Raw genomic sequence first — 22,388 nt, 5'->3', positions numbered from 1 at the left:
CCAACAAAAATATATCATGGATTTATTATCAAAGGTAGAATTACTGGATTGTAAGCCTGCAGATACACCGATAATTCAAAATCACAGACTAGAAGCATACCCAAACCAAGTGCCAACAGATAAAGGAAGGTATCAGAGAATAGTAGGAAAACTGATTAATCTCTCTCATACATGGACGGACATCGCTTATGCAGTAAGTGTGGTAAGCCAATTCATGCACTGTCCGAGTGAAGATCATATAAATGCAGTGATTCGGATTCTCAGATACCTAAAGTTCTCTCCTGGAAAAGGACTTATGTTTACAAGAAACAATCACTTACGAGTGGAAGGCTACACAGATGCTGACTAGGCAGGAAATATTTCTGATAGAAAATCAACTTTAGGTTATTTCACGTTGGTTAGAGGAAACCTAGTTACCTGGAGAAGTAAGAAGCAAAAGGTAGTAGCATTATCAAGTGCTGAAGCTGAGTTTCGTGGGATGGCCAAAGGTCTTTGTGAACTTCTCTGGCTCCGAAGGCTATTAACTAAAATTGGCCTTACTCCTAAGGAAGAAATGAATTTATTTTGTGATAACAAAGCTGCAATTGATATCTCTCACAATCCAGTCCAGCATGACCGGACCAAACATGTGGAAGTATACCGACACTTCATCAAACAAAATCTTGAGGCCAAGATAATTTGATTTTCGTTTGTTAAATCCAAAGACTAGTTGGCAGACATACTTATAAAAGCTGTATGCAGTAGAAGCTTCTACAACTTACTTGGCAAGTTGGGCATCCAAGATATATATGTACCAACTTGAGGGGGAGTGTTAGCATGAGTTGTCCTCTGCGAGATTAAAGAAGGAAGATCAGCAATATATTTATTAGCGAATTAAGCCCATAAATGTATAGCTATAATTGGAAGTTTACGTTATTTACATTATTTACGTTATGGTAACAATCTGTTATATATATTCCCTTATTTATGTAAATAAAGATATTGAAAACAGAGAAGGATTTCTCTTTATTTGTTCCTCCATTCTGTCAAGAAGTCCTATGTTCAAACTCCTGAAAAATTCCAACATCTGTGAGCCACTAGCCACTGGCCCTCTCTGTTGAAGGGCCATGACTTTATGAACTGTCTCATGCCGGGGTAGTTCCTGGCCTAGAGAGTTGAGTGTTGTGGACTAGTTTAGCACAAGCCCTGATTCCCTGCCCTTGATTATCAAAACAAAGTGTATATGTAATTGTTCGTTCTTGGAAAGGAAATGTGTTTCTGTGTTTGAAATATGTGTGTAGCCCTGTACTTTTCCTTATACATACATCTAATAATTAAATAAAAAGGATAAATTTATGTTTTTAGAACGTAAAAGAGAGAATGGAGTAATAAGACAAATATCATATGATGTTGTTTTGGCTAAACGATGGATTTGCCTCGGTGGAAGCCGGTCTAAAGCCACCGCCAACTGAATTTTAATCTTTTCATACAGGGGAATGGGGATGCTGAAAATAAGTATCTTCTAGAATTTTATATTAGCTCATAAATCTATCAGAATTTTACTATTCTCATAAATTTGTGATGGAAATAGAGTTTTTAGAGGGTTTGGATCCTTTTCGCGGTAGAATTTTTTGGTTTCATGTTAAATATTTAAACAAGAATATCTTGAGCTTCTGATATCGAAATCAAGCTCAAATTTAGCTACGCGTATAGGACTACAACTTTGATGCAGGAGTTGAAGTGAGATAAAATCGTTTTAGAGAACAAAATCTGGCAATAATCTGATTGGTCAAAAAAGGTTATTGATCTAACAATGCTGAATATCCAAATTTAACTGAGAGTCTACCCTAAGAACAATGATCTCTAGGACCCAATAAAGGTGTAGGTCAATTTTTCAACATGCCATGAGTGACAGAATATAGCTAAGTAGTTAGATACCGTAGTCAAAATCAGAGTCTAAGTTGGAACAAAAAATTACGACAACAACAGAACCTGTTTTTTTTTAGTACAAATTCAGAGGGTTTTATCCAACCTTAAAGACCAAATAAAAAAGAAACGGATTTAGTATTATGAAGACTCTTAATCAATCTAAGAAAACCTGACGATTTTGGTTGAAAAAGAGAAGGATAAAGAGAATAGAAAACAACTTAAACAAGGTTTTGAAAAAAATATATTTCTTTCTTTGTTTTTGTCAATCTTCTAGTAAACATAAGCTAGACTCCTACACTCAGTTTAAAAGAGATATACACTGTTTACAGTACGTGGAGTTCAAAAATGAGTAACAACAATCCTGAAGCATGCATCAGATAAAATATTCTATACAACAATTTCTCATTTCTTTACCTCAACCATGGCATGATTGTTATAATTATATTATTAAAAACATCAAATTAGCTACTGATAATATTAGGATTTCAACCAGCTGCAAGGGGGTGTTGTAGCACAGGAACCTTTGAGGTAGGGATAGCTCAATGTACCAAGGCACTCCTACACGCATCCCAATATGTGTTTTAGGACGCTACCTATCCATCTGAAAGAGCAGAAAGAATGATTTCTTCTCACCTCCTCCAAGAATATGCAAGTAGCTTCTCTGGACAATATCAATTAATTTTCTTGGATTGACAGATACCTTTTATATACTCTCCTTGCTTTAAAAAGATAAGATTTTTCAAGATTCCATGCTCTAGAAATTACTCTTTTTTTTCTTCAATTCAATGGTGTATATTGCCAAGAGAGTAATTAGTGGCATCTTATTAGTTACTCTTGAGTATATACTTAAAAAAAAAAAAATTAAACATAAGAAAAGGAGAGAATATAAAATTCTTAACCCGATAATAATATCTTCATCTAAGATTTATTTCTCCTAGTTTTATTTATTTTTTTAAAGTGAGCTCCAAAAAATAATTCAATAATATTAGTTATTCACTAAGTACTAAAATTACTTTTTATTGTCGAGTTAATGTTTAATTGTATTATTAAATATTATAAAGTTATTTTCCCTTGTTTTTTTCTCTTAAATGACCTTCCAAATGGACGTAGAATCAACAAAGGATAAAATATGACCTTCATTAAAAAAAAAAGGAATTTTATAAGAAAAAAATAATTTAAACTAGTTTTATAAGAAAAGATAAAGGAAACACATTTGTATGATCTAGGTTTTTACTGGGCTATTATTACTTTCCCTGTCAAAACTAGGCCCAATGACTACTAAAACAGTAATTTGGGCTTGGGCCGTTTAATGTAATTTCTCACTTTTTGGAAAGGAAAAACATATCACCCACTAGGCGAAATCATAAACAACAACGAACTCTCTGCCCCCGTTTTTGACCGTAGATTAACATCGGTTCCACAATACCCGAAAACACGATAAAACAATCTGCTGCTACTCAGCTCAGGCTATTCATTGATCTGTAGATATCGTTGGAGCTTCTCTTTAGTCTCTCGATCAAAGAAATGTCGTCGAGCAGGAAATTTACTCTGAAAAGCTCAGACGGAGAGGCTTTTGAGGTAGACGAAGCTGTAGCGCTTGAATCGCAGACTATAAGACACATGATCGAAGAAGATTGCGCTGATAACGCTATTCCTCTGCCTAACGTCACAAGCAAGATTCTTTCTAAGGTGATCGAGTACTGCAAAAAGCACGTTGAGACTCCGAAATCGGATGATCGCCCTTCTTCCGCTGATGATGATCTTAAATCTTGGGATGCTGAGTTCGTCAAAGTTGATCAGGCCACTCTCTTTGATCTCATCCTGGTTTGTTCTTAATTTTTTTTATGGTTTTTAATTAGGTTAATTAATTGCTAGGGTTTGATTTAATTGTTTTACTTAATTTCTAGGGTTGAATGTTATAGCTTTATTTTATTGTTAGAACCTTATTTAATTGCTAGGGTTAGGGTTTGAATTTATTTTTAGCTGATACTAGAAGTTGGGTGAATGTTGAATTAATGGAGTCTAAGGGCTGTGGTCACTGTATGTGTTTGCGCTTGCTGTGGAAGGTTTGAGAATAGATCTTAATATTCTAATCTGCTTGGATTTGTTTAGGCTGCCAATTACTTGAACATCAAGAACTTGCTGGACCTAACTTGTCAGACAGTGGCTGATATGATCAAGGGCAAGACTCCAGAAGAGATCCGTAAGACATTCAACATCAAGAATGACTTTACACCAGAGGAAGAGGAGGAGGTTCGGAGAGAGAACCAGTGGGCTTTTGAGTAGAAGGAAAGGGGTTTAATCTATTTCTATAATTGCCTTTTTCTGTTGGACGTGGATTGATGTTAAGGTTTTAATGTTTTGAAAACAATTGTCATTTTGTTTCCTTGTCTTGTGTCATTCTGTAACAGTTTCAATGTGTTGATATGGTATTTGTTGTTCCTTTATGATATCTTTGTGTTTTAGATTGCCTAATTATGCCATCTTGTCTTACCACACTGATGCTTTACTATCAATTCTTTGGCACCCACAAATTCATAACTTGGAAATTGGTTTTATGTGAGAAGGATGTGATGAACTTTTTGAATTCATGTTGATGTTAGGAATAAAACTGATCATTCTTAAGATTCATGTGATTATAGTGAAATTCAGGTCCCTTGCAGTCTTTTTCTATTCACTAGGTTGAGAGATCTCAATGAGAAATATAAATGCAAGACTCAGGAAGCTGTGTTGTCTTGCGCAACAAGCATTCTTATATATACATTGAGCTTGAGATATATAGTTTGAGCTTTTATTATCTCAAGCATTCTTAAATTTATTACTTGTGAAATACATCTTTCTGATGCAGCTGTTTTGTGAATTACCTACTGCTTGCAACAAATGGAGTGCGGACTTTAAGTTTTTTGTTAGTCCATATAATTGACCCAAACACATCTTTGGGTAATGAAGGGACAGTTGTAGTGAAAATTACTTGATAACTCAATCTCTGGCTGTTCTTCGTAAATTGCAGGCTAGTTGGGCTCACGGTGATGGTTAGACCACTAGGTGCTTCAATGGTTAGAGAGTATGTTGAATTACCATCTCCAGCAACATTTGTTAGGGTTCTGGTAATATTCTTGCTCTGCTTTCCAGTGAGGTTGAAAACTGCTATTGACGGGTAGTTGATGTTGGATATCAAGTCGACGCTTGATTCCTTAGGACAAGTAAAACCATCTGGAACGTCTTTGGAAATTACTTCAATTGTGGATGTGTTGTACCCGTGATAGCATAGGAAGTTTAAGTAGTCAGTGGTGGTGGTTTCATAAACCAGCCCTGGTTGCAATGCTCCACTTGTGCTTATTTCTCCTGCCCCATAATCATAAGCCGTGGCTATAGCACCTAATTCTGTTGTTATTGGGGCCTTCATATTGTTTATCTGAGATGCTGTAAGCAAGGGAAAGAAAACGGAAGAGGAATTCTAAAATTAATATGAAATAATGAAATATTAACTAATTAGTTTTCCTGTGCTTGTCATAGATCTTACCTGTTGACATAATGGCAGATTTGATTGCAGAGGGGCTCCAAGAGGGGTACTGGGATTTGACCACAGCAGCCATTCCAGAAACATGCGGACATGACATGGAAGTTCCCGAGATAATGTTGAATTTTGGGGATTCTTTACCTTTAAGAGTCACTTCTGTATCATTCGCCATCCAAGCTGCAAGTATGTCTACTCCTGGAGCCGCAATATCAGGCTGCAAAGCAAGAAGACAAGAGAACAATTTATTCACACATATACTCAGGTGAGGCTTCTGTGACCTGTGAGAGATGCTGTTCATGAATCCAATGAAATAATTTGTCTAGAAGAGAACTGGCTTTGCCTTGAGGATATTCCTTGAAAGGGAGGAAGGCCCTCTGGATGAGAAGTATGCGATAGTAGGTGCTGGCTTATATTGTGACACCACTGTGCTAGGTAGGATCGTTGCAACTGGATTTCTGGGAAATTATAAAATTTATCAGAAAACAAGTTGCCATAATCAATGTAATGAATTTGTTACTCGTACAGTTACAGGTAAAGATTGCACCGAGATAATAGCAAGTCTTACTTGGTCGAGTTAAGGTACGAAAGGATCCCGGGAGCATCCTTCGAACTAATCACAGTCAAAGGGAATTCATTGTAATTAGATGCAACTCCGCTCATCTTGTCATCAACCAAAACAAGACCAATTCCTCCCAAACTCCGCACTTCTTCCTCCTTACTATAAAAGGAGTATGAATCGTCATCATTGTCACAGAGGACAATTTTTCCTTTAATCATCTCCTCATCCATAGAATCTGGGTTGCAGTTTCTGAAACAAAACATGTCTTGTGACGTAAGTATTGGTGCCAACGCCTAAGATCCATGTGAACTATATTGTTTTGTCATCTTCGATAGAAAAATAAAAGGCTATCACATAAATAGAGCACACCTTGCCTCACTTTCGGTTGCATCAGTCTTCTTAGCTGACTTTCCATAAATCATTGGATGCACTGGAGATGTTCCAATATTGGCAAAATTTATGGCTTCACCCTGAATTGAAATAAGAACACATTATGTTTCAATTGATATGATCTTATTGGTTGAAAGATTGCTAATAGAAAAGGTGAAAATTATAAAGGACAAGAAATTTAGTTGCTGCTAAAAAATTCCATCACCTTGATCACCTTTTCCCCATCGAGCACAACATTTGACTCAAATTTACGGTCTATGGTTGTAGCAGCAACCGTCAGAATCCAGGGTGCAACATTTGTAACTGTTTCCTCGGATGGACCATCATTCCCCGCAGAGCAGACCACAGTGATCCCATTTTCAACAGCATGGAACGCTCCAATGGCTATCGGATCTTCCTTGTAATCGAGCATGAATGACGCTGGTGACCCTAGTGATAATGATAGTATATCAACACCATCTTTAATGGCATCACTGAATGCAGCTAAGATACTGGACCCAGCACATCCATATCGTGCACACACTCTGTACATAGCAATCCTTGACCCAGGGGATCCACCTGTGGCAGTCCCAGTAGCTAATCCGTAGTAAGATGCATCAGGTACCGTAGTTCCTGCTGCAGTGGATGCTACATGAGTGCCATGCCCCATCATATCTCTTGGTGTATTATCGTCATCGTCATCGTCATCGTCGGGGCTATTGTAAGCTCTTGCTCCGATTATTTTCCTGATGAGGATCAAAACCTTAAGGTCATGGATAAACATATGCAAACAAATGGAGGACAGATTTCCAAACTCTAGTTGACAGAGCAGGTTTTACCCATTACAAAAATCATGAGCATCGACGCAGGTACCGTTCCAGCGCGACGGTATTGGACCCATATCCTTGTCACTAAAACTCTCAGACTCGGGCGAAATACCTATATTACATATAACTCAAAGCTACACGTCAGTTTTTGGGAAAGAAATGATGTTTCGGAATGAGTTTATATAGCGAAGGACAAGAGATTTCACCTGTGTCTAGGATTCCAATGATCGAATCATATCCTCCGGAAGATGAGCTGGAGTTAGAATTGGGGCTTGAGTCAATCACTACATCGGTTCCGTATTTCAGGAAATCCCATGAACGAGTTGTGTGGAGTTGGTAGACAGGATCAGGAAAAACAGATACAACTCCGGGGGTTTTAGCGATTGATTGAGCCTCTGCTGCTGATAAACGAGCTGCAAACCCTGAAATTCCATGTACATAGCTCTGCACTAGAGCATTCTTTCTCCTAGCAAGCACAAACATATTCAGTTTATCATGAAATTCCATCTGCAAGTAAAAACAGTCTTCTCATCGTTTTCCTAAGATTGTATTGTCTCCTAAAACCCTAAATGGAAAAAACACAGAGCCAACTTAGTTTATAGCAAGCGGGCTTCGACCAAAAAGTCTTCATTTATTCTATAGAGTTATCGTCACTTGGTCTTAGCTAGCTTAAAAATAATAGCAAAAGCTCGACACAGGCAAAGTTCTTAAAAGCTAGAATATTAGTATTGACACAACTTCACCGAAAGAAAAGAGTGATATTCCTAATGTATTCACCGTTTCAAGACAGAGCTCAGAAGCTGGGCATGATCATTCTTTGAAGAACTAGTCGCAGCTCCCATGTAAACAATATAAACACCATCCTTCTCTCCCTCAGCTGCTCCTGCTGATTCTACCAGAACTGCAACAAAGAGGATAGGAAACAATACATAGCATATGGTATAACCTTTCATTTTAGCTGATCGCCAGACCTCTCTAGTTTAGTGAATCAGGCTGGATGTAAGTGAGGAAGCTATTAGCTAGACAGCCATCCACTGCTTCTTATAATGGCAGGATGGTGCTTGCGTGTGATGGTTGGCAACCGCAGATCCAATGTCATATCCACCCGAAGTGCGCAATTGCTGATCAGCTTTTGCACTTAGAAATCTGGATATGGTGGTGGTGGTGGTGGTGGTGGGGTGGTGACGGTGCATGGAAGTGGAAGTGGTGGTAATAGGTGAAGGTACAAGATATTTTTTTAGTAAATGCTCTTAAGGCACCAACTAAATGTGCCAGCATCTTGAGCATAAAAAGAGCAAAGAAGCTTGGCAACGGAACAACTCATGTACTAAAGATATGTTTGTTCGCATGAAAACAATTTCTTTTTGGTAAAAGAATATTAAGAAAATAAGTTTTTTTATGGTATTTGAATGTCCCAGGAAAAATAAATTGAAAAATTTGTTGTGGATATTTAAAGTAAAATTATTTTTTTGTATTATTCATACTATATGACCTAATATGTATGGATATTATATAACATGATATGTTATATATTTAGCGTGTTTTAATTTTAATGGTTTTATAAATTTTATTTTATGTACTAATATATTGTGCTATAAATGTATATAATTGTATTACTATTAAGGTATATTATTTAATAATTAAAATCTAGAATGTTTATACTTTGGGCATCAGTATAATATTAATAGCCATCAAAATAATGAATTTAAAGAGGCATTGATCATTGGGGAAAATGTGAGTTATGATACATGGCAAAAATAAAAACCCCACCAACATTACAAGAACATACAAATACATAAATTACCATAAAGTTCCATATCATTACAAACCACACCAGTTCATTCACTTAACAAGTATTTATCGGATTGACTTGTACAAACATGCTATCTATTGTCATTTTTAACATGCTTTACTCAATAAGTTTTTTGAAATATAATTGTAATATATGATCTAGGGTATATATGACCAGGTTTAAAGATGAGGCTACTGGGTTCCTGAGTTGATTCCTAAATTATAGAATTAACTCAAGTCAATTATTTTATTAAAATTATGTTTTTTTTTTTTTAAAAGATCATTTTTCATCCAAGCTTAGGCAATTTAATTGAATAATGAGTCAATGAATTGCGAATTATCTCATCGAGTCATTGAATTTGAATCAAGTTGATGTTCAAAATTGTTTCAAAGGGAATGAATAAAATAAAACTCTAATTGTCGAGTCATTGAATTGACCCATGAAATCGAGTGATGTAGAGTTTAATAACTATTTATATTTATAAAGCTTTGTACAAGTGCGGTCAGTTGTTTTTTCTAATAAAATACAAAGAGGCTAATAATCAATCTCGAATGTGTTTTCCATTTAGGACCAAGCACGTTTAGTACTTTTTGAGACATGAAGGAGACAGTAATTACTTCTTCCAATCATATTTTTGGTGCACGCTGAGTATGACTTTCACCATTTTCATAGTTATGGGGGATCAATCTTGGCAACCATGTGTATATACAATGGTGTTAGACTTTGGAGAGGAATCTGTCACGATGAGTAAAACGCACCAAAATTAGGATAACACTCATCAAATCAAAATCTTTCCCTGCCCCCACCAAAATTATGACCCTCGTATTCTTGTTTAAAAAACCCTTCTTCGGTCAATTTTGATTTTTTGTCTGTCGATCATAGATTGTGATTTGCAATTTAAAAATTATGACCCACATGTTTTGGACCATAGTTTTTTATATTTGCAATTTGGCACGGGTATGCTTACTTTTATTACTTGTAAAATGCCTGTGATGAAGACATGGTTGGAGTGAAAATCGCTTGATAACTCAGTCTCTGTGCATTCTTCGTAAATTGCAGGCTAGGTGGACTCACTGCGATTATTAGACCGCTCGGTGCTTCAATGGTTAGAGAGTCTGTTGAAGTAACCATCTCCAGCAACATTTGTAAGAGTTCTGTTAATGGTCCGGCTCTAAAATCCAGTGAGGTTGGAAGCTGATATGGACGGATAGTTGATGTTGGACATAAGATCGACGCTCGATTCTTTCGGACAAGAGAAAACACCCGGAACATCCTTGGAAATAACTGTAATTGTGGACGTGTCAGTGGTCAATGGTGGTGGTTTCATAAACAAGTCCTGGTTTTAATGGTCCAGTAGTGCTTATTTCCCCTGCCCCATAATCATAAGCTGTGGCTATAGCACCTAATTCTTTTGTTATTGGATCCTTCGTGTTGTTTATTTGAGATGCTGTATGCCGGAAAAAAGGAAGAAAAATGACTCAAACATTAGTGCGGAATAATGGAAATAATTGTATTCAATGTTGCTTGTTGTAGATCTTTTTACCTGTTGTCATTATGGCAGATTTTATTGCAGAGGGACTCCATGAAGGAGACTGGGGTTTGACCACAGCAATCATTGCAGAAACATGTGGACATGACATGGAAGTTCCTGAAATCACGTTTAATTGTGGGGATTCTGTACCTCTTAGATTCACTTCTGTATCATTGGCCTTCCAAGCTGCCACATTGTCTGCTGCTTCTGGGGCTGCAAAGCTAGAAAACAAGAGAGCAATTTGATTACATATAAACTCAGGTGATTCTTCTTTGATTCGTGGGAGATATTATTCATGAATCCAATCAAATAATGTGTCTAGGAGAAAGAGAGGGTTTTCCTTGAGGATATTTCTTGAGATTGAGGAAGGCCCTCTTGATGAAAAATATGCCACGAAAGGTGCTAGTTTCTGGGAGGCAGGTTGTTGCGACTGGATTTCTATGAAGTTTCCAAATGTGTCAGCACATAAATTGCCATATATTTGTAATTGATATAGGTATCGAGACAATAGTGTGTATCTTACTTAGTTGAGTCTATGTAGGCAAGGATCTCTGCAGCATCCTTTGAACTGATCACAGTCATCAGAAATTCCATGAATTTGTCTGCAAATCCCCTTGTCTTGTCCTCAACCTAAACAATACCAACCCCTCCCAAGCTCTGCACTCCCTCTTTCTTGACGTACTGCGAGCGTTTATCGTCGTCATTCTCACAGATGACAATCTTTCCTTTGATCATGTCACCAACCATAGAATCTGGGTTGCAGTTTCTGAAGCAATACATGTTACATAGCATAAATATTGGTGCCAATATTTTAGGATCCATGTGAGCTATTTGTAGATTTTGTTATTGATACATCTTTAAGCTATGTTGGTAATCGTTTGTCATCTTCGTGGGCTAAATAAGGGGCATATCACAAAAATTTCATTTTCACCCGCATAAGTGTTCTTAGCTGACATTGCAGACATCAACTGGAGATTTTCCAGTATTGGCAAAATTCATGGCTTCGCCTTGAATTGAAATGTGAACTCCCCTCATGTTCTATTGACTCAATTTTATATAGGATCGATCATTTCTTTATATACAACACAAGTAAAAATTCAAGGTAATTTCAACAAGGAATGGGACTCAATTTCTACCAAGAAACATCATTACCTCGATCACCTTGTTTCCACCCAACACAACATCAGACACAAACTTCTTGGTTACTGTTTCTTTGGGTGGCCCTTCATTTCCAGTAGAGCAAACCACAGTGATCCCATTCTCTACGGCATGGAACGCTCCAATGGCTATTGAACCTAGTGATAATGATAGTATATCAACACCATCTTCAATGGCATCGCTGAATGCAGCTAATATACAGGCACCTTTCCAGCGCAATGGTATTGGATTCATATCCTTGTCGTTGAAACTTTCAGACTCGGGCTAAATACCTGTGTTACAAAGAACTCCCAGCAGACATGTCAGTTGTTGAAAAAAAGGAATGATTCTGTGTTTACCATTGATTTTAGGTAGTGAGTGCATGAGGTTCACCTGAATCTAAAAATCCAATGATGGTGTCAGATCCTTGAGAGAACAAGTTCGAGTCAGGATTGGGACTCGAATTAATCTCCAGATCGGTTCCATACCTCAAGAAATCCCATGAACGAGTTGTGTGGAGGTGATAGACAGGATCAGGAAAAACTGATACAGCTCCAGGTTTTTTAGCAATTGATTGTGCCTCTGGTGCTGTTAAACGCGCTGCAAACCATGAAATTCCATGCTTAAAGCTGCGCACTAGAGCATTCTTTCTCCTAACAAGCACAGAGAAATGTTGGTTCAAGTTATTATTACAACTCGATGTCCAAAAAACGTTCTGACATGAAATTTGGCTACGGAACCACTAATGCTGTTTAGGTGGGCGTCGCTTTCCAGTGGAGGACGATTCTTGTATTTTTTTTGTCCATATGTCAATAATTCCCAGTGGAAAATGATTCATAGTTAGGACAAGTATTCCCAGTGGAAAATATAATAATTAATAGCTAGGATATATATAAATTTTAAAAATATTAATTACTATTTTTTTTTATCTAACATTCTATTATTATGGAACATTTTTAATAAGTTAAAAATATTTACATGAATTAAAGTTTTATAAATCGTTTTAATAATAAAGCATGCCCTTTTTAATATTGTTAGTGTTTTTCTAAGGGTAAATATAATGTAAGGCAATAACTAAAAATAGCCCACAAGAAATTACTTAAGGATTCAAAATGAATTTTATTTTATTTTATTATTTTACTATTTTGTGTTTTCTAGTGTGTTGTTTCCAACACACCCATTATGAACCATTTTTATTTTAAATAGTTTTTTTTTTTTTAACTTATACTTGATATGCATGTAAACTAACAATGCATACATAAATAATAATAAAAAAAAGTCTTTATCCAAAAAAGTAAGTCACGACTTTGATCAAATAGATATTAAATTATTGAATTTAATAATTTGATATTCTTGATGCTTTACATTTTTATTGGCTTTTTTATAAGCCTTTTTAGAGTTTTGATGGTCGAAATAAAATATCAATAGCACCACATAGTTTATAAGGGATTTAAATAGATTTTTTTTATATTATTGAGAATTTTATATAATCTACAAGATGAAAAAAAAAAAAAAAACTTACATTTTAGGATTCTTTCTAAAAAAACCCACCTGTTCATTAAAAACAAAAATATTTATTTTCAAGAATATTAATTTTTCTTAATTAGAGGTGGGATTGAATTTAACTATAATTAGTATATCCCATGGACACCGAAAGCCCGTCTTTTTGATAATATATATTATAATATTAGTTTTGGATGAATGATATGATAGTCAATGATAAGGCTCTAGGTGGTTTGTAATTTATATATAGCAATGGGATTTTGCTAATTTTTAAGTCGGCACTCAAGGGAGCACTGTAGTTGACGTGCTAAGATTCCCAGCCGGAAAAAATGGAGCCCAAGAACGCGAAGATGGTAGCAATCAACATCTTGAACAGTGTTGCTTTCTATTAATCATCAAAGGGATATGTTCCATTTTGAGACATATAGGGCCAGTAATTGCGTCGGCAAATCATATTTTTTGTGCTGGCTCGGTGTGACTTTTCTAATTCGGTGACGATAATTTTGGTCAGGAAGCAATTTTGGCAACAAAGTAGAAAGGAACCTTGCATGATGAGCAGATGTAGGTCCGATGTTACCATGTCTCGACCGAGTCTTTTAATCAGAGTTGTTGCGAGTGCGCCACTACCTCCCAATAAACTACCAAAATTAGGGTCCACTTATTTCTGTTTCCACCCTCCCTCGACCATTATGTACACTGATTCTTTACTGTACAAGATTGAAAGATACCAAAGGAATACTATGTCGGTGTTCATGTAAACTTTCATATGCATCGGTGATATTATTGATTGAATTGTCGACGGAAAATCATTATTGAAAAATATCATGTTGAATTGTTTTATCCCGTCATAAATTGGAATCTTCGACAAAACTCTCGGGCTAAAAAATCAGATTTTATTGTTTGTTTTCCGTCGGCAACTTTGTTTGCAGTTGTATTTCTAGCCAAATAAAGAATTTTAAAAATTGTAAATAGTCCATCACAAATTTAGCATGTTAAAAATACCAATGGAATGGCCGGAATTTTGTTTTATTATTATTTTTGTTTCATTGCCGTTTCTGTCAATAATTATGGACAATAAAATCTTGATGAGGAAATACTTTCCGTGAGCATTTTCGTTGTTTTTTTTCTCAAGTTTCGAGTAGTGTTGAGCTTTTTGTTCTCCAATCAATTCATACCTCTGAAAATTCAAAGATTGTTTTAGAGAGCAGCCTTCATTGTGTCTTTAATTGATTCCGATGTACCTACTACACATGTATCCCAAGAAGAGTCCCATTTGGTTGGCCTAAAATGGAACGCGTGACTTTCAACTTCGACGGTTTTATTTCGATCATCGGAGGTCAGATGTACTCCGACGAGGAAACTTGGGCACCATCTTCAGCTATCCTTCCATCTTTCTATACGAATAGTTTTTTTTTATTATTATTATTATTATTATTAAAACTTGTTTTTAAGATTATACTAAAGAATAAGGAAAGAGGTCTTATTAAAAAATACATTTTTTTCCTCTTTATTTTAAATCATTAAATGTATTTCTCATATTTATTTTAATTGCCTTCAATTTTTATGCAATAAATCACATGGATAAAAAAAAATGTATGTTTTTTCATTAAAGATTACATTAATCATCAAATAAGAATTTAGACTAAGAAATTATATACACACACACACACACTCCAGAATTTAGATTTTTGTTTTTTTTTAGGAAAACTCATTTTTGTTTCTATATATTTAAATAAAGAATCGAATCACACCTCATCACACGAGATAAATTGAATACATATACATTTATTTTTTATTTAAAAAAAATGTTATATTTTTACTTTTACAATTAATCAGTGTTAATTTTTTTTACGATTTACTAGTTTATATAGTTTTCAATTCATCTTATTTAAGAAAATATATATTAACTTTTCAATTATTAATTAAAAACACATGATATAAAAAAAAAAGTTCACAACGCCTACTCATTATTAATCTCTTACATTAAAAATTAAATAGGAATCCTATTGATAGCATAGCACGGTTTAACTAACTAGTAATCTTGTATTTCAATACACAAAAATAGAGTCCATGACTACTTTTGATTATTTAATATAGGTACTGTGTTTATGTAAAATAGGAGAGTATAAATATTGATATACCAAATAATTTCCAAATAGTTTTCACTCGTTTTTATGAGATCAAAATATAATTTATTTTGAAAAAGAAAATATTTTTAAGCAGTTTTAATTATTAAAATTGTATAAAAAATCACTTAAATTATGATTATGAAAATAGCTCTCAAATTCAAATATAATCCTACCTGAAAAGTTGACCCGGGAATCCTGAAACTCAAGTTATAATCTAAATCAAATTTAAAATTAAATAATTAGTTAACCCAATGAAAATAGATTGTTTCTATCAAATCTCAACTGATTAGATTTATTTTGATTTATTTAATCTTGATTTAATTGATTATAAAATACATAAAAGAAAAAAAAATAATATTATTTTAGTTTTTTTATTTTAAAAAAAATGATTAACCAGATGTTTCAGGAATCCAGACTCTTTCACTAGAAAGATGAAATTCTAAATAATATCTGATGCACATATCTAAAATACTTATTTACACCTCCAAACCATAATAAAAAAATGAATAAAAATTTTGTCAACTATCTCTTAAATATTTTATTTTCAACGGCTCCCACGAGCACGGTCGGCCCAATTTTTCCAAAGCCATTGATTATTCATTGGCTTCCTCCTTTCCTAGATAGGACCCCAACATCATAGCTTAATTTTGTACCAAGAAAAGACAAAAATTAAATAAATAAATAAAAGCCAGGCTAAATAGAAATCACCACAACGACAGATTGACTAATTTTGCCCAAATGAGAAGGATAAACAAACAGCCAGTCAAAAAAGGCCTCGTGACATACGGAGCAAGTACCAGCACGTGCTTATCACGTGGATTGAATGCCATTTTCCAATGTTTGGTATTTTGGAGGTCCTCAAGGGTGCAACGTGATGGTAAAGGGCTTGAGATCTGCACAGCAAGTCTTGAGTTCGAGTCAGGGCGTGCATTTCTTGTAAGAGTCTGGGACAGCCAGAGTTTTACTTGCTTATCTGGGCTCACAAAGTGCGCTTTCCAGAGGGTGGGGTTTCCTCGAATCCAAAAAAAAAAAGGTATTTTGGAGGTTGTTTGTTAAAATATATATTTTTTAAAAAAATTATATTAAAATGATATATATTTTTTATTTTTAAAATTTAATTTTAAGTTTATCACATCTAAACATAAAAAAAAAATTAAAATTTTTAAAAATACAATTGCAAACAGTAAAAACAAGCATGACTGTCGGGAGACTTGGTTCAATTGCCGTACTCGAGCGGCTTTGAGTTCCCATTAATGTAGTCATTAATTACTTCCCTTTAACGCATTTGTTAAGAAAATATGAATTAATTTGTGATATTAATAAAATTAAAAAAATAGCTATTTGATTAAAAAAAAATCATAATCACCTTTGTTGATATAGATTTTTTTTCTCTTTACATATAGGCATTAGAATTTTGTTTTTACCTACTAATTTCATAGAATCACTATGTAATTCCTTTCCAATTTTATTTTTTAAAAAAAAACCTTAGCATCATTACCTTTTTTCAAAGATTTTTATAATTTTCAATTCTATCATTCAAACCAAGTTCATAATTTTTTTTGTAATAATAATAATAATAATAGTAGTAGTAATAGTAATAATAGTGATGATAATATTAATAATGATGATGATGATATTAATAAATAATAATAATAATAATAATAATAATAATGTTAGATATGATGATGATGATGATGATAAATAGTGATGAAGATAATAATAATATTATCATTAATAATAATAATATTACAAATAGTAATGAAAATATTAATATTATTGATGGTAAGGACAACATCAATAATTAAATTAGTAATTATAATAATGATGATGATGGTAATAATATATTAATGATAGTAGCAAAGATAATAATAATAAAAAAAATTAAATTAGTGATGATAATAAGAATAATATAGTTATAGTGATAGTAACAATGACAATGATACTACCTATTATTACTAATAATGATAGTAATAATAATAATAATAGTAATAATAATAATAATGATACTCGTAGCTATCATAATAATATTGATGATAATAATAGTAATAGTAGTTGTTGTTGTTGTTGTTGTTGTTGTTGTAGTAATGCTAATAATAATAACATTAATAATAATGATGATGAATTAATAGTCATGATAATAATATTGATGATAGTAATAATTTTGGTAATAGAAGTAGTAGTAATTTTGGTGATGATAATAATATTTATAATTATAATAATGATACTTATAATAATACTGATAGTGATGATATATAATGGTCATAACAAGTAGTCGTAATAATAGTTTATTATGATAATAATACTTATGGTGATAGTAATAATTGTAATGACAATGGTAATAATAATAAAAATGATGATTATGATATTAGTAGTAATAATAATAGTATTAACAACAATGAAGGTGAGAATGATAATAATGATAATAGTAACGATAATTGTACGCGAGGGAGAACAAAAATAGAATAGTGACGATAATAAAAACACTAATAATAATAATGGTGATAACAGTGATAATAACAATAGTAACAACAACAGTAACAACAACAATAGTAACGATGACAGTGGTAATTATTGTTAAGATAGTAATAATACTAATAAAAATGTTACTATTATTACTAATAATGATAATGCTAAAAATTATAATAATAAAAACAACAACAACAACAACAATGATGAAGATGATAGTAATAATAATAACAATTATAGTGATTTTAATAATGATAAAAATAATAATAGTTTTAATAATGATAATGTTAATATTAATGATATTAGTAATTAATATTAGTGGTAATGGTGATTTTAATCCTCATTTCATGAATTGCTATTTTAAAAAAAATTGTATGATTTTTTTTTTAATTTCATCATTTAATATTTAATTTATTGAGAATTGAACTTTATAGTTTTTTCTAAATTGGATACTTCGAGTGTAATGACTCGGGTCATAGGTTTAAAAAATTAACATATTATTTTAAGGGTTTTATAATTCTTTTTTATTTTTTTTATTAGGTTATTTCAATTATATAATCTGGAATGCAGATTTAACATAGTATTTTATTTTGACTTAGCTCTAATTAGCGTTGTTATATATTTATCATTTATTGGTTTTTAATATTTTTTTTTTACTGCGTATTCAATATTGTTATTTCATAATATATATATATATATAGTTTGGCTTTGCAGCGCAGCACCGTGACCAAGTATAGTTCAAGCTAAATGTCGAACAATCTTTTGCCTATGTAAGTTCACTTTGGTCCCAGACTATTGACAATTTGACATCCTTCTTACAGCATTTGCCAACGGATGGAGATGGTTTTTAACGTGTCGGCCAAAGCTGTTTGAATGATGGAATATAGGTGCCAATCGAAGATCCTTTTTGTTGTCGTTCTGTTTCCGAGAAAGTAATGGTGCAGTGCAAGGCGATGGAAGTATCCTAGACCTATTCATCCTTTCCAAATGGTTTATTCGTTTGGGGAATGTTTGGAAGTTTGATAAATATTGTTTTTTACAATATTTTTTATTTAATAATATCTTAAAATAATTTTTTTTTATATTGACACATTAAAATGATTAAAAAATAATAACTTGAAGCTAAAAAAGTTTAGAGAACATGGTTGAGCCAGCCTAGGTGTTTGTCATGTCTCTAATTAAACCCACAGTTTCCCCTTCACATTTGATTTGCAAAGTCTCCGTCTAGACAAGCAGTAAAATGCAAGATTGCTCGGAAGGGGCACATACAAACGAAGTAGAAAAACACCAAGTACTGTGAAATACCAATAAAAATAATCAATAAATCATGATGGAAAGGAGGACACTGAAAATGAATAGATAAGGTTAGAATAGAAAGTGACATTGATAGCCAAACAGGTCCCATCTTTATATACATATTTGTAGGCAAACAAACAAGCTAAGGCTATTTTCCCTCGGCATTTATCTCTCCCAACGTCACAGCGTCCACATAGGAGGAGGAAAATTAGAAAGCAAACATGGAAAAGAAGACAAAGGAGTGAAGAAATAGTGGTTCAAGAAAATAAAATACGAACCCTCAACTGGTCCTGCGGCTTGGCGTCCAGGCAACTTTAATTTGTCCTTGCTATTATCCTACCTTTCTTTTCCCCTCCTTTCTCTTACATCAAAAGCCCTTTGAAATGATATATGGAGAACATCTCCCTCTTTTCGAGGAAGTTTTTGGCAAGATAGCCAAGTGGAAACATAAAGGGGTGAAAGGAGTAAATGGGCTAAGCATAAATTTCTTACTTCTCAAAATGGAGCCGTTGAGGTTCGATAGAGGGTGTGCTTTTTTGGTGGCTGAGCAGGAGCTGCTGCCAAGAACTGTAATCGCAAGTATGCATCACAAATTTAAATGCCATGATGTGATCTCTTGCTTTGTGTAATTTAACGTTCCATACCTGGAAAATAAAAATATATGTGTGTGTGTGTGTGTGTGTGTGTGTAAAACATTCCTCTTCTACGGTACTGACCCTTTCTTGCTGCTTTCTAAGCTTGGCATTCTCCTCTCCTAACAGAGCAACTTTAAGTTCCAACTCGGTCGTGTAAGCCTGCAACAGGGTAAAGTAAATAAATAAAACCATTAAAGTTATATAATCATTCAATTTCACTAAAACAGTTTTTTAGAAGGAGAGAAAGATTCCTGCTTCCTAGCCCGGGACCGAGCTGCAGATTCCCTGTTCTTGATCATGCGCTCATGCCTCCGATCGCCGCCAGAAACGTCGCCGTTTTCTTGAGGCCTTTTTCTGCAAACGGAAGGGAACAATGAAGAAGAACCCAAAGAATCAAAGGGGGAATCGGGAGAAGAATAAAAACTTGGTGTGCCAGCACCGGCATGGCTATGCATTTGTGTGGATTTGACCTCAAAGGGACAGTCCTGCTTTCCAGATATTGAAAATGATCATACCCATAATTCAAATTCAGCATAGTAGCTGGTGGTGGCCCTAAAGAGTTCTTCAAGAAATTGTTGCCCCCACCAGATGAGGGTTCCTTAGAGGCAACCCTTGTTGGTGTGTCTTTATTGGAAGATCTAGCCAAGAGGTCTTGAAACATCATACCATGAAAAACATGGTCGTCGGTGTTGCTGTTGCTGCCTGTGTGACTATTTGGATGTTCATGAAGAGAAGCTAGGTTTATATCATTCCAAACTTCTTCCATTGAGTTTCCAGTCGTTGATTGGTTTGGAATTGGAGAAGGAGAAGACAAAGTTGAAGGAGATGAACATGTGTAGAGGGATTTTGAAGGAGAATTACTAGAGACTTTATCGGTGCTCATGCTGTTTTTATTTATATTTTGATCTCCTGCCACTGATCACATACTTTTACAAGGAAACACGGATCAGGAGGCCATGCGAGAGGAGATGTGACTCGGAGTGACTGGAGATGAAGAGATACTTCTTCTCCTCTTTCTGGTTGATATGGGGCCGTACGAAAGGAGATTGGACTAGGAGTCACTGTAGATGGAGAGATATTTCGGTTTCTCTTTATAAGGGACCATATTACGTTATATGGTATGTCTTTAAAATCCTCCAAGTTTTAAATTCCAATTACTTTCTTTTCAAGCCATAATAAAAACAACAACAACAACAATATATATATATATATATATATATATATATATATATATATATATATATATAAAGAAGAAAGTCTTCAATGTAATCTTCTTCCTGTGTAGTGCTCCTGGTTTGTCACGAATTTATATGGAAAAAAATGATGGAAAGTGAACTAAAGTATTTAATTAAAAATTAAAAATTAATATATTTAATTAAAAAATTATAAATTATTATAATTAATTAAGAAAAAATATATAAATTTTATATATCGATATTACAATTATCCCGTTTTCATGTTAATGCATCTTGAATCCTTAAAATTATTATTTTATTAAGCAAGAGCTTTTTCTTACTAAAATTACCATAACAAACAAAAAAAATATATAAAAAATAGAAATCAGAAAAAGCTATGTTTTACCGACCTTTAAAATTCATAAAAGCCAATTATTTGTTTTTTCCTTGACCAGATTTATATACAGGCGTGCACTTCTTGGATCACTTCCGATTCTATAAGGTGTGGGCATCTACCTTATTATGAGAGAGAGAGGGAAAAAAACGATTTTATTATGACTTCTCTATCAAGATTTTTTTTTTTGAAAAACCTTAAAAAAAAAAAACAAATGCTAGGACAGTTTCTTTCTTTCTTTTTTACTAATTTATTATGACCGAAGATTTATTAAATATATTAAAAATTATATATTTTTATATTTTTGTATGTGGATAATTTAAAGCTTGAACTAATTTAGTTGAAATTTTTTTTGAGTAATTTTGTTAAAAAAGGTGGGTTGACTTGTAATTCTTCTTGCCCCGGTGAAATCCAATAAATTTTCATGTTGAATTTTTAATTTTTCTATAAAATAATAATTTAATATATTTATTATATAAAAAATTAAAAATTTAAGTCAAGTTGACTTTCTGACTCAAGGCACTCATTTCGTCCCAAGTCAATCCCAGAACAGGTTTTTTATATGAAAGGAAAGCATATAGCTCCAAGGATAATGACTAATCACACAAGTGTTACTCAAGTGGCATGTTTTGGGGTAAATTGGGCCTCCAGGACAAGGCCTGAAATGAGGCCCACTACTGCACAAGTTCTCTCCGGGCCGTTCTCAGTAAACTTTGAAATCCATAATGATACTGAGCTTGAATCCATCACGGGCCCAGATAAGCAGGAGTGCTCAGGAAACACATGCGGTTCAAGCTGATTGGACGGGCACTGTCTTTCTCCATCGCTCTTTCCTTTGTTTTTCTTGTCTTATATGCCCCCCTCACCCCTCAAAAAAAAAAAAAAAAAAAAAAAAAAACACCCAGCCTAAGCCTACCAAACATCTTTGACTTTTTCAGAAAGGAAAGAAACTTAGTTGGAAAAGTGGACGTAATGCAACACCGAGCAACCTTATCCCCTCAAGCAAAGCGTTCAAGTGGCTAACGATCAAAATTAATGTACTAAAATAATACTATCATCTAATTGGTGTTTTAATGATAAGAATTTCAAATAAAAAGGTTTGTTTTTTGTGATTATTAATTTGATGGCTACTAAAATTTATATAATT

General features: G+C 33.7%; 2 protein-coding genes, 1 non-coding gene and 1 pseudogene across 3 annotated transcripts; 1 reads left to right on the top strand and 3 right to left on the bottom strand.

Moving 5' to 3' along the window:
- Positions 1-3,289: 3,289 nt before the first annotated feature.
- LOC118052668 (SKP1-like protein 1B) lies at positions 3,290-4,358 on the top strand. Its single transcript, XM_035063672.2, has 2 exons — positions 3,290-3,732; positions 4,021-4,358. The coding sequence occupies exons 1-2, from the start codon at positions 3,433-3,435 to the stop codon at positions 4,192-4,194; spliced, it is 474 nt and encodes a 157-aa protein (XP_034919563.1). The 5' UTR covers positions 3,290-3,432; the 3' UTR covers positions 4,195-4,358.
- Positions 4,359-4,604: 246 nt separating this feature from the next.
- LOC118052667 (CO(2)-response secreted protease) lies at positions 4,605-8,374 on the bottom strand. The gene is made up of 9 exons (XM_035063670.2): positions 7,961-8,374; positions 7,390-7,649; positions 7,196-7,295; positions 6,583-7,102; positions 6,357-6,457; positions 5,994-6,236; positions 5,769-5,883; positions 5,432-5,642; positions 4,605-5,331 (listed from the first exon to the last, which is right to left on the bottom strand). The coding sequence occupies exons 1-9, from the start codon at positions 8,134-8,136 to the stop codon at positions 4,769-4,771; spliced, it is 2,289 nt and encodes a 762-aa protein (XP_034919561.1). The 5' UTR covers positions 8,137-8,374; the 3' UTR covers positions 4,605-4,768.
- Positions 8,375-9,417: 1,043 nt separating this feature from the next.
- Positions 9,418-11,898, bottom strand: LOC118052624 (CO(2)-response secreted protease-like; annotated as a pseudogene).
- A 7,203-nt stretch (positions 11,899-19,101) lies between these two features.
- LOC118052665 (uncharacterized) lies at positions 19,102-20,771 on the bottom strand. Its single transcript, XR_012169080.1, has 3 exons — positions 20,188-20,771; positions 19,754-20,026; positions 19,102-19,604 (listed from the first exon to the last, which is right to left on the bottom strand). It is a non-coding gene; the product is annotated as an uncharacterized protein (transcript).
- Between the last annotated feature and the right edge of the window lie 1,617 nt (positions 20,772-22,388).

Source organism: Populus alba, chromosome 2 (genome assembly GCF_005239225.2).
Source record: "Populus alba chromosome 2, ASM523922v2, whole genome shotgun sequence".
In the NCBI taxonomy this organism is placed as follows: Eukaryota; Viridiplantae; Streptophyta; class Magnoliopsida; order Malpighiales; family Salicaceae; genus Populus; species Populus alba.
This window is presented reverse-complemented; position numbering and strand designations above follow the sequence as displayed.

Coding starts and splice junctions, on each gene's coding strand:
- LOC118052667 (XM_035063670.2), bottom strand. CDS start 8,136: ATGAAAGGTTATACCATATGCTATGTATTGTTTCCTATCCTCTTTGTT. Junction 7,103..7,195: donor GCTCATGATTTTTGTAATGG/GTAAAACCTGCT, acceptor GATCCTCATCAG/GAAAATAATCGGAGCAAGAG. Junction 6,458..6,582: donor ATGGGGAAAAGGTGATCAAG/GTGATGGAATTT, acceptor ATTTCAATTCAG/GGTGAAGCCATAAATTTTGC.
- LOC118052668 (XM_035063672.2), top strand. CDS start 3,433: ATGTCGTCGAGCAGGAAATTTACTCTGAAAAGCTCAGACGGAGAGGCT. Junction 3,733..4,020: donor CTCTCTTTGATCTCATCCTG/GTTTGTTCTTAA, acceptor GGATTTGTTTAG/GCTGCCAATTACTTGAACAT.